At 37.7% G+C, this 17,324-nt stretch overlaps 1 protein-coding gene across 4 annotated transcripts in view; it reads right to left on the reverse strand.

Moving 5' to 3' along the window:
- Positions 1 to 4,700: 4,700 nt before the first annotated feature.
- The window catches only part of USH1C (USH1 protein network component harmonin), a 49,374-nt gene continuing 36,750 nt past the window's right edge, over positions 4,701 to 17,324 (reverse strand). For 3 of the 4 annotated variants that reach the window (XM_027701290.1, XM_027701284.1, XM_027701276.1), the window contains exons 16-21: positions 10,629 to 10,670; positions 10,264 to 10,317; positions 10,022 to 10,121; positions 8,543 to 8,652; positions 7,813 to 7,868; positions 4,701 to 6,053 (exon numbers count right to left, since the gene is read on the reverse strand). In XM_027701290.1, coding sequence (XP_027557091.1) covers positions 6,041 to 6,053; positions 7,813 to 7,868; positions 8,543 to 8,652; positions 10,022 to 10,121; positions 10,264 to 10,317; positions 10,629 to 10,670 — 375 coding nt within the window. In that variant the 3' untranslated portion in view covers positions 4,701 to 6,040. Of the gene's footprint in view, positions 6,054 to 6,074; positions 6,911 to 7,812; positions 7,869 to 8,542; positions 8,653 to 10,021; positions 10,122 to 10,263; positions 10,318 to 10,628; positions 10,671 to 17,324 lie in introns of those variants that run through there. The other variant, XM_027701300.1, reaches the window with a different exon arrangement.

Genomic DNA, 17,324 nt, shown 5'->3' on the forward strand with positions numbered 1-17,324 from the left:
TTTATAACAGTGCTGATTTATTTAAAAATAGGCAATTTGCCCATACCCAAATGAACGAGATACATGATGAGGAAGCTGCCTTCCCCTATATGAAGAAAGCAACCTGGAGTTCGGAGCACAATGGACACACCTTAATCATCTCAGTTCCTTCTATTCTCTAAACAGCTACAATCTCTGTATGTATGGCTTTATGTCTGTGTTGTTCTGAACTGGAATTCTCTCACCCAGCTTGAAGAACTCTTCAGGTTTTGATTCCTGCTATGCACGTCTCTCCTTTGCACTAAGATGGAGCTGCCTGATTTTCACTAACGAAGTATGCACTTTCTTCTATCCTACTAGGTTGATACCTCAAATTCACAGATCTGCTTCACCACATTTTTTTATGAATAATCAAAATAGAAAAATGCATTTCTCCGCTTTCTTCCCCTCTGTCCTGTTTTGCCATTGGAATTGCTGCTAATCAAAATCTGTTCCTGGGTTTCTCTCCTCTGAAAATTCCACATTTTTATTCTGGGAGGGGGAGGAATGATAACAAAAAATAATATTCAAAAAATTATAATCTACTTAGTTTCAAAGGATAACCCCAAAAAGCTATTTCACCTTGTCAGGGAAACACTTATCATAAGACTTTAGTCAAAGCTCAATTTTGTGCCCAGTATTTCTAATTAAAAGTTTTGTATCTAGTGTTCTTTGCACTCTGTTAAGTGGCTCAAGCTGTTGCCAGCATGAGCATGGGGGTCTCAGTCCCCTGCTGGCTAAAGCAACCAGAATGCTTAGGGGAAAGGGAGAGAGAAGAAAACAAAACCTCAGAGAAAGTAATTTGAAACTCTCTTGGTTTTGAAGGAGTGTGTAGCTTTGCATAAAGAATAACCATTAGCAAGTTTGCCTCTCACTTCCTTATTGTTTAGAAAAGTCCTTGTCCTCAAAATGCTGCCTGATTTCTATCTTACTCAGTTTATGTTGGGAGGATCTCAGCCTCTTTCTCCCAAACTGTCCTCTAAGCACCATATAAACAAACTCTGTTATAGCTATTGAAGACTAATGAGTTTTACTCATGTTTGGAAGAGAAATGGTGAGAAAAGATAAGATGAGGACAAGCCAAGAAAATGGGCAGTGGGAGCTGGTGGGAGGAATAACCTTTAAAAATTATTTGATAAAATGAGGAGGAACTGAAATTCAGTATGAGTACTAGAACTTCAGCATTAACAACTTTCCATACTAAGCATCTCCAGGGCTAAGGCATCCTTTGCCTTCAGATTTTGACTTCAGGCCCCAATCCAGCAAAGTACTTAAGCCTGAGGAGTATTATTAAACTCAACCTATGTCAATGAGATTGGCTCATATGCTTAAATTTAAGCACATACTTAAGTGCTTTGCTGGACCAGAGCCTTGCTTGTTCTAGTCTATGGTTACCTCCTAAGTGGGAAATATCTATCAAGCACAATTCAGATGTGCAAGGGATACCCATTGCTTATCATGCAGGAGGTTTTGGGATACTGGATGAAGCAGCTATCTGCAAGACATCAGACTCCACGTTTTTCATGTAGACAAACAGTCTGAGTTCAACAACAGCTATTCAGATTTAAGTATCTAAGAGGTGCCAGTCTGCAACATATTTATTCGAAACTAATTCCTTAAAACTTCCTTCCAGTGGCTTTTACAGTGATAGTTTAGCACCTTCATTGACATTATGGTACACAACCAGTATCACAGTTCAGAGAACACTTCGTAATTGTAATCCATGACTCTCTGAAAGTTTCACATTTCAAAAACCTCCTTTCTAGAGAACAGAAATGTTATTGATTGCTTTTCCTATGTCTGTCTCCAGTTTCTCTTTCATCCTAGATACTTTCAATAAATACCAAAAATAGCCCAAGTTACCTTGTTGTAAATATAAATAGACCCTGAGCCTTACTGAAGTGTTGTACTATTATCTGTGTCCTTCAATCACACAGCAAATGCACATCTAGTAAAGGAGGGAGAAGTATTCCAGCATAGGCCCCTCGTATTCCAGCAGATGCAAACATTTTGCTGCCTTCCTTAAGAAGAAGGAAAGAAAACATCCTAGTCAGTCTCCATGAGAATAGTTTGCATGACTTGTGAGCAGCCCACCTGGAGCATCCTCAGATTTCTAGTCTGCAAGAAGGCAATTTTGAAATCTGTTCCAGAAATTTTGGACAGTCAGAAAAAAAAGACACCTCCTGAGAACAAGAACAATGCCAAAAAATAAAACTGGTAGATGGGAAGAAAAACACTGAAGGTCAAACTCAGTATAAGGATCAAACACTTATTAGCTTACCATAAATTGATTACAAGTAATTTTAGACTCATCTGATTTATAATCTTAAGGGTCAGCTCCTTACAGGTAAGACACTGGCTTTTCTACACTAGAGCTGGTTTGGATTGTGTAAAGGTGACTACTCACATCAACACAGATCCCAGGAGAACACGTTTGTGGTAAAAGATGGCTAAGAATTCCACAGCAGCTACCCCAATTCTGACCACACTTCATCAACGTCAACATACAGCTAAAGCATACAGAAAACATCTATCAGTCATTGCATATCAAGCTCCTTACAACCGGATACAAACCCATAATTTTCATCCTTTGACACAAGCCCATAATTTTCAATCTCGTTTTTAAGGTAAGGGGATTTCTAACAACTTATTTATATTCAGAGTTTATAACTCGTATTTGTGGAGTGCTGTGATTATTTGTACGTGTGTGCCCTTCAAAATAAATTTTGGAGCTTTGGATTTTAAAAAAACCTTACTGTTGTCTGTACATATATACACCCCTCTTTATGTATGTACACTTGTTTATGAATAGAGAATTTTTTGAAAACCGAGACCTCCCTGAAATATACACACAAGTTCTAAAAGATGCCATAATCATATGATAAATAATAAGCCCTCAAAATAGCAGAATGGCAGTAATAATTAGATCAAAGACTTCCCTATGCTAATATCCCTACGAGTAATAAACCACGTTATTTCCTATCCTGTAATGAGTGTCATGGTTCTGATCCATAGGGTCTCACATCTTTTGCCTGCATACAGGCACGCACAGGCTCACAGAGCAGATGTGAAAGTCACAAGTCTCTAATGCAATTCATGCTCCAGTTCAGCAACTATGAGGGTATGCTAAAGACAATGCTGTGACTAACATGGCCAAGAAATTCCTGAGAGAATAAGAATGACTGTTAACAGTTCTGAGAAACTCTTCCTCTGGGTTACTATCCCTTAGAGAGATATAATGGGGTTTAGTGGTCTTAACCAAACAAACAGCTCTGAGAAACAAGACATATTCCCTCTGAGATTATAGCGAATGAAAAACAAAAAACCATCTTATGTTAAAAGTAATTTGAAACATTTGTGATATTGTCAGTGAAGGACTTGGACTTCTTCCTGCTTTGTGCATCAGGTCAGAGTTTCCATACTCCCAAAGGGAACTAAGCATTGGTTGAAAAAGAGAAAGTCCCATTTACTGTTATCTTTTCACAGCTGGGTTCATTGAACAGGGGTGAGGCATGGGCACACACAGTGATTATTACAGCCACCAGAAGACAGTGCACTAGCAACTCAAATGGGCACTCCTGTTTAAATTATTTACATCTGAGACACTCTGCTCACCAAAGTAACTGAAAGGGAAGTTGCTTCAAGAATGTATTTTCTTGTAGCATTTTCCAACTCCTTGAGCTATCCGGCAAATGAAAGATACAATCCAGTCTCGGGGCACTGAAAGTCAGAAATAAAGTAAAAAACTACCTGACTAATGGCTTAGGATCATTTTAACATTTCAGAGGTGTCAGGTTCCTTTTTTTCTAATACCACCTCCTTACACTGCCTAACTAAACTTTGCAGTTCTTACACAGGCTAAACTCACTAAGTAACACTTTCTTGTTATACCTGAAGTAACGAGCAGTACCTATTTCCTCAACTGCCTCTCATGCATTTTAAGCTGTATCCAAGCAAATCATGTGAACAGGGTAGATGGGGAGAAGAAAGATAGTTCTGTGACTAAGAATCAATGCTAGAACTCAACTCCCGGTACTCCCACAGATTTCCCAGCTCAGTCTTCTGTGCTCCTTTTGTCTCTGAAAAAATAACAACAGTAGAAACATTTCTAATATCTAACCTGTAAGTTTTTTGTGTTATGTTTCTAGCAAAATCAAGCACTGGTTGCAGGCTGAAGTTCTTTAACATCAGAGCAGCCTTCAAGAGAACATTTGATAGCATCACTCATCTATCTGCATTGTCATACAGTCCAGATGGTTGCAGTATGTAGGCAACTGGGAACCAAAGCAGCAGTAGTAGTACATCCTGCTGCAATTTCCTTCTGGTGCTAATCTTGATGCATTTAGCATTTAAATTAGTTTGTTGGTTAGGAAGTCTACAGCTCTGGATAGATGAACCCAAAGAGACCTAGCAAACAAAATATACCATAGCAACTGTGTTCAGTAGCTTGCCAACTAGCAAATGACCAGATTTGCCCACAAAAATTCTATAAAAGATTACTGCAGCTCAGCCAAGCGAGAATTCCCTACTGTGCAGAGTGAATTTCGAGTTCCACAAGGGTGGCATTCTGTTGCAAAGGGATCTGTTACTAAAGAAAAACTCAGAAATCTGTGTACTTTCACAGATTAACTATTACTATGATGTACTAACCCAGAGACAAAGAGGAAACTAGACTTCTTCCATTTGGCAAATGCACTTTTATTTCTGAATTAGCTGTAAGAGTTAAAATATTACACATTCTAACATATGTACCCTGCCACACACATTAATTGGCATACTGGAACCATACTGCAAATAAAGAAAGTCAACATAAGTCATCATCTGCGTATGAGTATAGAGTTCTCAGGAACAAAGTTGTTATTTTTCTGTGTTACAGAAAGGAGGGTTTCCAAATCTTGAAAAGGCGAGACTTGAGGGGGAATTTGATATGCCCAAAGAACTATAAACTGTCTCTCTTTAGTACAGGTAAGAAAAATCTAAACACAATATGAAAAACAGAATACAAACCGGCAGATACAAGAAAGGAAGAAGACAATGACATTTTTAAGGAGATAGTTTGTTCATACAAATAAATTACTAAATCTACAACTGTAATCATACTTATTTAAAGCCAAGTTAGTAGAGTTATATGGTCTTGAGAAATTTACTCAAACCTAAGACACATAATTACCAAAAGCAGAATATTACACTTGGTGGCTTCCTGCATAGTTTAGTCACACATATAGCCTCACTGAGAACAAAGTACACAACTGCAGACTGTGAATCACACCCAAATTTTCCACCCATGACTATGTGAGGGAGGAATTTTTGACACCAATACAAATACTCAGTAGTATAAATGTGACTACACATAATTATTTTATCTGGACTACTTGCTAGCTATCTACTTTGCTGGTAGAGAAGATTCTTTATGCTGCATAAATATCACCAAAATTATTCCTCATAATGCTAGCACTCCTGGGTTTTTACATTCAAAAAAACTCACAACTGAGCAACAGAAATGGACATTAGGAGAGCTACAAGAATATGAGCGAGAACATAAGTTAACTGTATACATTCCCACTTTCCCAGGGAAAATCACTATGCAGGGAGTAAAAATATAATCCTTTTCGCACCCAAACTGGCCTGTGAAGGTGTATTCGAAAGTGTTGCATGTGGGAACAGACATCTGTGTTCTATCTTCATTTGTCATTTTGGTGTCTATTTCCAGGAAAACTGAAAGATAATTTTCAAAATTTGTCCCCCCAAAATAGCAAAAATAGATTGAATGCTCACAGACTGAACTATGCTCACCAGCAGTTATGTGGCAAAAAAAATTTTGCTGTATGTCTATATTTGAGTAATTTAAAATCTTTCTAATCTGAAGAATCTGAAGTCTCTAGTTCAATTTACAGGTCTGATTGCTCACATATCAGTCAATAAAGATGCATTTCATGTGGCTATTGATTTCCTATTAATATACAGAGCAGCAGGTATATCTTTCTGCAGAGGAAAGATTCCATTTTTCCAGTTGTAGTCTTCTTTAAAAAAATGTTCTGCAGAAAAAAAGAAAAAGATAGTGAAAAACATGCTGTTAGCTGTCACGCAACTTTCAGTCTTTCTGATAAGCACAATTTTGCAACTCGATCTCGAGTAACTTTGATTTGTATTGTAAGTAATAATTGAGAAGACCCACATGCAACAAGAAATCTTACCTTGGTGTTTCTGGAGATCTATGACTGTACTTAGAGTGATTATAGCACAGAGAAGCCATACACAGTAATATGAGTTTCTGACACAAGGATCATTTCAGAACAAACCCATTGTATAGTGACAAATTAAGAGATGCAAACTTCAGTGAAAACCAAACACTCATGAATACCTGTTTACAGGCACACTGTTGTAAAACACAAGTGGAAACTTGTTCTTTGGACAAGCCTTCACAAGGAAGTAATTTGTAGTTGTTTATATACTTATGAGCTCACAAAGCCACAGCAGTGGTCCACAGATAAGGAAAAAAATTAGGTTAATCCTACTTGTTTAGGCGGGGCCTATTTATTTAATAGTCTAGCAGATGATAAACCAATTCTGCAGAGGATCTCTAAGGGACTTTATGCAGTAGAAACTAAATATTTATATTTTAATAGCACAGGCATGGCAAAAGCCCAAAGAACACTCCAGCATGCCAGGAACAAAAGCAAGCATGGCAAGCAATGCACAGGCAGGCACATGCTCAAAAAAATAACGCAGCCTCACGATGGCCAGTCATGTTAACCCAGGTGTGGCTATTCACCATGAGGGACACTGCAGTGGCTACAGCTGCAGGAGATACCCTTGTCTGTACACGGGTGCACTGCCTTCAAAAACCTTTCTGTGTGTGTTGGGACTGACTGTTGATGAGGGAACAGTAGGGCTAAATATACAGGATATGAAAACAAAAATAACAGTGATGGTTATTTCCTTGCTTGTTATTTTATGTGCAGGTATTAAACACAATTATATGTCAATCTACAGCTGGTGTTAGCCAGTAAGAGTATATGGATTTACAGCAACTAATACTCCAATACTCTACACAGAAAAAGAGTCCAGATTAACAGTGACTACAAATCCTTACTCTGCCATTTTACTTGGTAGTGAGGATATCTTCAAATCTTTTCCCTCAGTCAAGCTAGAAAACACGGGTCTTCCTTTTCAAGCTGTGTGTCCAAAGTAAAGCAAGTTGTATTGACTTAAAATGTCTATCACACTAGAAGCTATGGATTCTTCTGTTTCACATCTATGCTGGCTATCTTTAAAAAAAGGCTTCTGTGAATGTCACAAATTGCCAAGACACCCAAATCATTTAGCTCTTTTAAAATTTTACACATAAGTTTTCTTAGACAAGGAGTAAATGCAATCTAATTAAAAAAAAACAAAACCAAACAACAGAATTAAACGTCTGGTTGTGATGAAGAATCCTTGTGGGCATTCGTTTCCCTACATTATGATTTATGGGAACACAGTGAATGATTTAGACTGAAGCTAAGTATAATTTCTAAAAAAAACCAAACCCCAAATTCTCAAACTTTAAACTGAAAGTATGAGTGCGTAGTCACGTACAACCAGTTCTGAGAATCACCATTTTGCAAAGTCTGGGAACCACTGCTGTAATGCATGACAGCTACTTATAACTATCAAATTAGCAACCATGTAAAGCAATAAGTTATGCAGTCCACAAGAAATAAATATTTGAAAAATGTCTGATAAAAAAGCAAACTGTATGGGCTACTGTTACTAGCCTTTTAATCCCCAGAGAAAAAAAGCTTATGCACTTACATTTCATCATCATATTCCTTTGGAGGTGATGCTGCAATGACTAAGTCAATCCAATCCTGAAAAAGAAACGCACAGGGAAACACATGCTGCTGAATATTGCTTTTAGAGATGGCTAGTGGACCACCACGGAATATCAGATAGAGAGTCAGCAATCTATCCCTGAAAAACCACAGGGAGAAGCAGAAGAGAAGACCATTTAAGATTGAGTAGTTTCATTTCTATCTTGAAATTAAAGGAAAATCTATTGTTCTTGCAACAAGATTAAAAAACAATATTCTAAGAATTATCTCGTATTTGGTCATCTGAGCAATTAATACAGTTCTTGCTGAGAAAACGCTCGCTAGCCGAAGCACAGTGTTACTTGTACATCGAGAAATCAAAGATAAGCTATTATTAGAAAATTTGAATCAGCTTGCAAGTAATTTTCAATATCAAAGAATGATTCTACAGATAAATGTAATATAACCACTCAGAATGTAATGTGTTTAAATACCAACCTTAATATGTGGCTAAATGCCATGGAATTTCACAGTAAATTACATGCCTGGTTTTCAGAGATGCTACACACCAGAGTATCTTCTGGAGATTTCATCTCACTTTGGTAGTACACGACACACCTGCTAGTTTTGATGCTTGCAACCTTATTTGTGTTGATGTGACAATGTCATAATAGAAGGGTATCTTTCATGAGCATTAGAGGTAAAACGAGGTAGTACTCCACGTTACTTACCCCACCCATGTTCCAAGCTTTTGCTAGAGTTGCCTGTGCTTCTGCCAGCTTGCTGTCAATTAATATCTTGCCATTTACAGCCAGTATTTCATCCCCTTTCACTATGCCTCCTGGTGAAAAGACCAATATGAAAAACATACACATAATACTGCCATATCTGTGCAGTAATGAGTATAACAAAAAGTGTTTTCACTAGATGTGAAGGTCTACAACAAAAATTAAAGAAAGTTTGCTACAGGTAAAAGCAAACGGAATTTTTAAGTGTGGCAAAGCCAAACTAATCTCTTATTGATAATAACCAGTAAAACTAGTTCAATAAGATTTTTCCCCAGTGGCAGTTTGCCTGTTTGGGTAATCCAGCTATACAATTTACAAACTATGACAGACTGTAGGCTGTTACTACTGTGCCCCATCCCTGGAAGTGTTCAAGGCCAGGCTGAATGGGGTTTTTGAGCAACCTGGTCTAGCGAAAGGTGTCCCTCTCCCTGGCAGAGGGCTTGGAACTAGATGGTATTTAAGATCCCTTCCAACACAGGCCATTCTATGATTCTATAAAAACAGCTCAATTAATTAAATTACTGAAGGAATGAAGTGGTATTTGTCAAGTGTCTGCAAGTTTGTCATTCCTTTCCAAGTGTATGTGTAATGTTTAGTCCTTTGAACTGGTTTTGATTTGCTAAGCTGGAATGAAGGACAATCAGCTAACTGGGACTGGATTTGAAGCAGAAAAACCACGGATGACCAGGGAACAGCCTTATATGAGTGATCCTAGAAAGGGATACGAAGGGACAAAGCCAAACAAAGCCAAACAGAGTACTTAGGAGATCAAGTGGCCAAGAAGTTTTCACAAATAAGTGACTCGAACTTAGGTTCAGTCTGGGACAAGGTCAGCAATGCAAGGGGATATTGTCCTGTCTGTCCACCTGATCATCACAAGAGTTCTCAGGGAAAGGATGAGAGACACTGCCCACCAGGAGCAAAGCCTAGATGCATTGGTGCACATGTTCTTGAGCCTTCCAGAAAGCTAAGCTGTTAGCCAGAAGACTCTGGCCTTTAGTGAGGTTTTGGGATTAAAGCCAGCTGTTTTACAAGACAAATTACTAAGGAAAGTGGCATTAAGAACAAAACTAAACAGTATAGAGTAGCCATGGTCAGGTAATTACTTTGCACGTGGAAGTACTGCATATGTCATTGCTTGGAAATGGTGAAATAATGGAGGCCATATTCCTTGCTTAACAGAATACACTAGAGAATCAGGTGTTGGTTTTTATAAATTTTACATAATTATTAATTTGAGTAGCACTCCTGAAACCATGAACTTGTCTCTGGGGTGCCCTTTAGGCTGACGCAGAACTTGGCTCCTTGGACAATCTCAGTGTGCCTTTCAATACTAGGTATAGCTATGAAATCAGCCATCAACTCTCAGACAATGTAAGGAGCCACTTTGCTGCAGCATTCAAATTCCCCATTGTTGCTCACCGTGTTTGTCTGCAGCACCATCTTCATATATGGCAGACACAACTATCTTTCCAATTGGAGAATCAATTCCTCCCTCGACTGCAAGGTCCAACGATCCTTCCTATGAAAAAACAGTTTTAGTTCAGGTTGTCAACTTTTGCCATTAACAGGAGCTTAATCTTTCCTTCTTCCCAATAAATGATACTATATATCAAACACTTACATGAACCCTTTAAATATCAATCAAGCAATACAGTATTTACCTTTTTAATTCGTAATAGCCGTACATCTTTTCCCATAATCTGTTCTGGGGTGAACTATGAAAAGATATAATCATCAGTCATTTCCACTTTGGAAACACCAAGCAATTATGCTGATCTATGTAGTTTCTGACAGAAAAGTGACCTTTCCCTCCTCTAAAATAGTGTTAGAGGCAGATCAGAACACTAGATCATCTTTTCATATGTTGAACACTCCTTTTCAACATGACTAGAAAAGACAAATACACAAGGCCCAGTAAACCAACAAGCAAGAATCTTATCCCCTCTCAGCTCTCAAAATCAAGGATTTGGTTTTTTCCAGCGTATTTCATATTAAACAGTGAAGCATATTTAAATTCTCTCCTTACCATTGAATATGGATCAAAATCTTCCACGTACTTCTGGAAGCCCTGAGAATAAAACAATATTTAATTGTAAATACATCTGACTCATGCACACACTTAACACACAAACTCCATTTATTTATTAGTGAGAGAACATATAATTCTGTAAGCTATGAAAGAAGACAGTAAATGGAGAAAAGCACAGAAAGACAGCAAAGAGTCCATCCTGACAGTCAGAAGACATTTCAAAACCTTATGACAGATTAACAGTTTGAGCTGGTCACACTATGGAGCAGTTCTGAGGAAGAGTTTACCACTCTGTCAGCTCCACAGTTCCTCTCTACACCTAACAAACAGAAACAAATCTTGAAAGCATCATGGGCAGGTATGTTCTGTCACAGTCTTTTGAGCAACATTTCTTAGGATTATCACCATGTTGGATGCTAACAGGTAGAAATTACAGGCTCCAATTTTGCTGTCAGCCACACTACTCCATGCTATCTGGGTTTTAGGACTCTTTTTCTGACCCTTTCTCTCCTCCTTGCCATGGAGTTTCAGGGATTTGGCTCCATACCACAAGCAAATGCAGGACAACCACCATTTTTTGTTTTCATATGGTTCTATGGATGATTTAAGTTTTGTCAGGGAGTGTCTGAAATGCAGAAGATAATATTGCAGTTAGGTAGAGAAAGATTTAAGCTTTGAGAAGACCCACAAAACCTAGTGCTTAACCCTTGTCAGACCAAGACTGCAGCGAAAAGCAGGAGTTCTCTCTTCTGCAAGGATGGGAATACCTGCATCAGCAATCAGGAATCAATGGTATTCGAGTGGTGTTTTTTTGAGGAGGTCTAGTAGCTACTGGGTGAGACTGTATGGACAGGGCTGGACATTTATAAAAGCTCTGCACCTATTCTGTATGTTCACGTAAGCACTTCAGATTTTAACAGAAATCTTTACTGAGGCACCCAGATGCTGTATCACTCTTGTGGCCTCAAGTTGCAATAACCTGGGGGCAGGGCAACAACACAGAACCCCACAACCCTTTGTTGACATAGCAGGCAAGTCAATATCTGACACAGATGAGCGGTTCAGTGTGTGATCAAGCTTCATATTTTCATTATTGTCCTCTTTTCTACCGGATCCATTTGATGACACAGTCTATTCCACTTTCAGACTCAGCTAAGCCTTTTTCAACTTGTAAATGAAATGCACAGCTTAAGGTTCCTCTGGTATGTTTAAGTGCTGGCTGTTAAATGGCAAAGCTGCAGCAGAAAACACTAATGCCTCATGTGCTATACTCTATCAGCTCTCTCAGTTGCCTCATTTTGATGTGACTGACAATGACCCTCTGGGATCTGATCTCATCCTTACCAGCACTGCCTCTCACAAAGTCAAAGAGCACTTCTACACAGGTCTGCATCACAGAACTTCAAATGTACAAAAGTGCTGCCACTTTGTCTCACCACACTTAAACAGACAACACAACAGAGGTGGTGATGAGTGTTGTGTGGCCTGGCAGCCATTCCACACAGGCACACCGAATCATACAGCGTGGACCCTGGCTTTCCTCAGGCTGCCTCTCTAACTCTGCACAACTGCAGAACTTTTGCTTACTGCCACAAGTATTTTTTTTTTCCATAGGGAAATATGTATTAAAATAATCTTTTGGGAATAGGAACATGAAATATGTTATTTAGCATTTAAATCATGGATTGCATTACATTTGTTAACTGCTAACTTTGAGGAAATAAAAACAAATGGGAATTTCATCACAGACATCAGCAAGGGTAGAATTTCATCCCGGGGGGAAAACCCCAACCATTCATTCATTTACCAAGTGTATTAATATTATGAACAGTTAAACTAAAATTGTAAGAGAAACATTTTACAATGATAGCTACCTAAAAAAACTAATCCTTTGAATAACTAAATTTGTATTGCCCTTTGGAATCACGTCTGAAGTAGACATCTACAGTCTTGTAGTAAGCAACTTAGAGAAAAGAACTCCAGTCACTAAGTCATTATGTAATCTAAAGGAAGTCAGTGAACTCTTTGTCCCAGGTCGGCCTCATGAAAAGCAGATGTTGCCCTTGAAAAAAGTTTTCCTGGGAAAACAATTTTTAACAAGGGAAAATAACCCCAAAGCCAACCAAATGCACAAAAACCCACAACAAAATAACCTGCAAGCAAAGTCACAGAAACATAGAATATCCTGAGTTGGAAGGGACTCACAAGGGTTATCAAGTCCGACTCCTGGTCCTGCACAGCACAACCCCAAAAGTCACACCATGTGCCTGAGAGCATTGTCCAAACACTTCTTGAACTCAAGAGTCTTGGTGCCATGATCACTTCCCTGGGGAACATGTTCCAGTGCTCAGCCACCTTCTGGGTGAAGAGCCTTTTCCTAATATGCAATCTAAACCACCCTGACACAGCTTCATGCTGTCCCTTTGTGTTCATATCACTGTGTATCAGAGATATGGTCTGGATCCAATAATATACAAATATAGGTAAGATAGAATGAAGACATCCACTGAACTGTAATAAACCTTCCCTGAAATGTGCATCACAAATTCAGGGAGCAGAGAGTGGACTCAATATCCAAGCATTGACTAATGAACTAAGCAACATCAGATGAAGTTGGAGTCCTAAGCCTACCCTCCCACTCCAGGACATTTCAGGTAAAAGAGTTAAGATCATTCTAATTCCTTCCTGACTTATGATAAAATTCACAGGACTGAACATAAGTTGAATCCAGAACACTAAAATGTTTAATTGCACTGAAACAGCTCTCTGTCTGGACTTGCAGATGAAAGGTAAAGTTATTATTTAAAAGAAAAATCAACCCCGAAAACTCAAAACACAAGGACCTAAAACCAATGGTACTGCTCACTGGTTTCCAGCATCAGTAGTCAAGAGCAATTGAGACCTGACTGAAATAAATAAAAAAATTGAAACTCATAATCAGTTATAATAAAATTTTACAAAAAACACATTTGTTGAAAACACAACTGTTATATATTCAGAACATACTGACATTCAATGGAAACTGAATAATCTCAAAGTTGGATTTTTCTCAGTCAAATCCAGTTCTCCCTTCTTGATCTAGATTGAAACTGATCAAAAGAAGACAAAAGTCATTATTAATCTTGATTGTTTACCACTCAAAAGCTCATGCTGTGAGCTCGCTACTGTGTACCAACTTTTTTCATATAACACTGCAATGCATCTAACTTAGCTTGCACTTACGAAGGTGGTCTGCACAGAAACTGGCACACTTTACAGCAGCAGAGAAGTTAAGCATGAAGTTCACTTCTTCAAGCAACCATCTATTGCACCACCAGTCAAACAATGAGGAAGAAATGAAAACTTCATCACTACGACAGAGGAAAGCAACAAAAGTAATAATACAGTGAGAAGATCCTACACAATACAGGAAGGGTGAATGAATAAGTGCTTTCCACCAGCAGTTCTTCTGATTTTCTACCAATAACTATGTTATGATAATAGCTCTGTTTGTTAAACTAATAAAATATTTTGTTACTGAAAGCATTGCAACTGGACACTAAGAGAAACAAGGAAACCTTAGGAATATTAAAAAAAAAGCCAGTATAACATCAGTTATGAGTGTTCAACTATCTCACAGGTTGCATTTAACCATATAAGTAGTCACAGATGGTTCAACCAAAAGGAATTACTATCCTCTCATTCTTCATCTGCCTAGACTAGAAGGAGCCACAGGCACACACAAAGCTTACAAAGATTAACAGTTCTCATGCACTAGGGTTGTCTTGCATCTTCTGTTTTAGAAACTGAGCAACAGGATTAGAAAAGAAAGTTTCAAATCTATGATCAGTCAAAACAAGAAGTACCACACAAAACATGGAAAATGTTATTTTACTTGTTTTTTGTTAGATCTAAATGATGAATTGTAAACCACCATCCTTTTAAACATCTCTTGTGGCTGCAAAAGAAAGAAAATCGCCAAACCAGGTATTAACTTCTTGCTGTAAATAAGTATCACCTACTCATAAATTATCTCACTACTTATTTTGCTCTTCTAGGGACTGAACCACACTTGCATTTGTTAGTGATTGTTCCCTGTATAATTTCAAAATGAGAGAACACACACAGTGAAACAGTACTGCATACAAAGTGGAAAGAACTCTAGAGAAATTACATAAATAATGCACATTTCCATACCACAAGATTTCTTAAAAATATTTTCCATGACTCCTTTTACACCTCATTTCTATAAAACAGCGCTTGGATCCCTTATCCATGACTTGTGAAAAAATAATTGAAAAAAACCCCAACCCAAAATACAGACAAAATGCTAGACAAGTAATTTCCAAAATATTGAAAAGCCATGATAAATACATGTTTATGCATTTAAGATCTGCTCTGCTACCAGGGATTTCCTATACTGAAAAAGTGAATTCCATTATTAAATTCCTTATGAATCTGACAAGCTGAAAGAAGAGATGTGTATTTGGGCTCATCCTGAAAGAGAGAATTACCTAAATACCAATCGCTAGTACAGGTTTATTCTACTTAAAGAAAAACTCCTCCAGAATTTAATGGACTTATTTCTATTTTCTTTCTTCAATTAGGGTATCTGTGAGTAGTTTCACTATATCAATTAATAACTGATGGATTTTATTTTATTGTGTTTGGCTTGAAGGATTTTAATCCCATATTCATTCTGTTTTTCTTTCAATTCCACTACTCTAACAAAATGGTACACTGTAGTTTGGAGTCACTTAAAATAAAGAATTTCTTATTAGGTTCTAAATATTTTCAAAAAGGAAGTGGGCTAAAACACTAAATAATTATACAAAACACTCCTCACACCTCTCCAGCCTCCACTCAAACTCCTGCAGCAAATTAGGTAACGCATTTAAGTGTTCTGAACACAAGAATAGCTTTCTACAGACTAAACTATGGCATTTATACTTCCAAACTCAATTTGCTTTTAAAAAAATTACTATATATCAGTTTCACTACTGATTCTATCAGTGTCCTGTAGTCATATCATTACTTGGAAAAATGTATTGCAGAGTTAATGAAAATTCTGTGATTTGCATTTGATCAATACAAAGACTGAGTTTTTGTCTTGAAGGATTTGTAGGCAAGTTTGGAAAGATTTTCTCTTTAGACCCCCTCTAAAAAAATAATTCATTTTTAACACAGATTGGTTTGGTATAGCTATAGCAAATAATAACTGGAATTTCCAATCCTCACACATCTTGCCACACAGTATCTAAGCACCTGTGTTGACTGCAGTCCTGCAAAATCAGGCTTCAAATCTTGCAAATTAGAGGAAAGCTTAAATATTATTTTTTTTCCTTTCAAAAATGCTGCATCCAACCCCAAAGGGGCAAGGGAAGAAAAATCTTTAGTAGCAGCAGGTGCATCAAAGCCTTCTAACTCACACAGGATGTGAGTGATAGATGGGAGAGCAGAGACTAATGTTCATGTTGGCTTTGCTTCTCTGAAAATCCCACCACTAAATCATAACAATTCTCTCCTATTCTCTGAGCCAAAATTTAATTAGCTCTGCCATGAATGTATTCCAATTCACTTTAGTACAACAGAGACAAACAGCTCACACTGACTTTGACCCAGAGCAGCCCTCAGCATTGAAGGGCACACACAAGGTTTAATCACCTATTTTTGAGAACAATTTCATTTTCAAAAACTGTTAAAAGATCTGGGGATTCTGACCTAAATTTAGTTCATAAGATGACTTAAGTCACAACAGACTATCTGGCCCCCCTACCTTCCAGATAACAGGAATATTTTACCCATTCTTGCATGCCTATTATATTCTAACGTGAATGCTTTTTCATCCTCTTTACTAGTAATTTTCTTGAGTGCAGGCCAACTTGATTAGCTGCTCGAATCAGGATGAGTTTCTAGAGTTTGGTACTCAGGACAGTTAAATTCAGGTAAAAACAAGGCAGAAGAAATTATATGCATTACATCTTAATATGACATAACAGCTGTAGTTCCATAAGGTGTGTGAAGTCTAGCAAGACAAGAAACAGAGTAGTAATTGATATTTTGTCTTTGGTGATACTTTCCTTTGCTAACAGAAGCTGAACTGGTCCTGTATCTGCACCATGAAACTAAATAAGGACACCACCTCACACTCCCAACCAACCAAAATCCACTCCTTCTGCATGAAATCTAATTATAATTCTCACACATTTCTGGAGGCAGGCAGGTACTGTCTTATTTGTTTTGTCATACACTAGAGGTTTTTTTTTAAACTAATAGAAGTAGCTTCCCTCTTTGGTATTTGTGCAAATTTTACTTCACAGACAACCATGACTTCACTGCAGTGAGATACTCTTCACTGCAGTAAGTCACAAATGGAAATAAGAGGTATCAAATCTACAAAACCAATTTATAGGCTGCTCTTTCTCTCAAAGTCCTATTAGAATATTACTCCCACTGAAATTTGGATCTTCCAACTGATATAAGGCAGTTTGGGAATGAAGATGATTGGCATCTGAAAGATTCTAGCAGACTTGTGATTTGGAAAATGTGCACGCATGCATAACAAATCATAAGGCATTTCCCTGTAGAAGAGGATCTTATTGCCAGTTTCTTAAACTAATTGTAAGCAGTCATTAACAAAAGAATAATTTTTAAAAGTGCCCTTTAGAATTGGTGCCACGACTGCTTGGTCACATATAAGGGTATTATCAATTC

This window comes from Neopelma chrysocephalum, unplaced genomic scaffold, assembly GCF_003984885.1.
Source record: "Neopelma chrysocephalum unplaced genomic scaffold, ASM398488v2 Primary Assembly neopelma1_24, whole genome shotgun sequence".
NCBI classification, from domain to species: domain Eukaryota; kingdom Metazoa; phylum Chordata; class Aves; order Passeriformes; family Pipridae; genus Neopelma; species Neopelma chrysocephalum.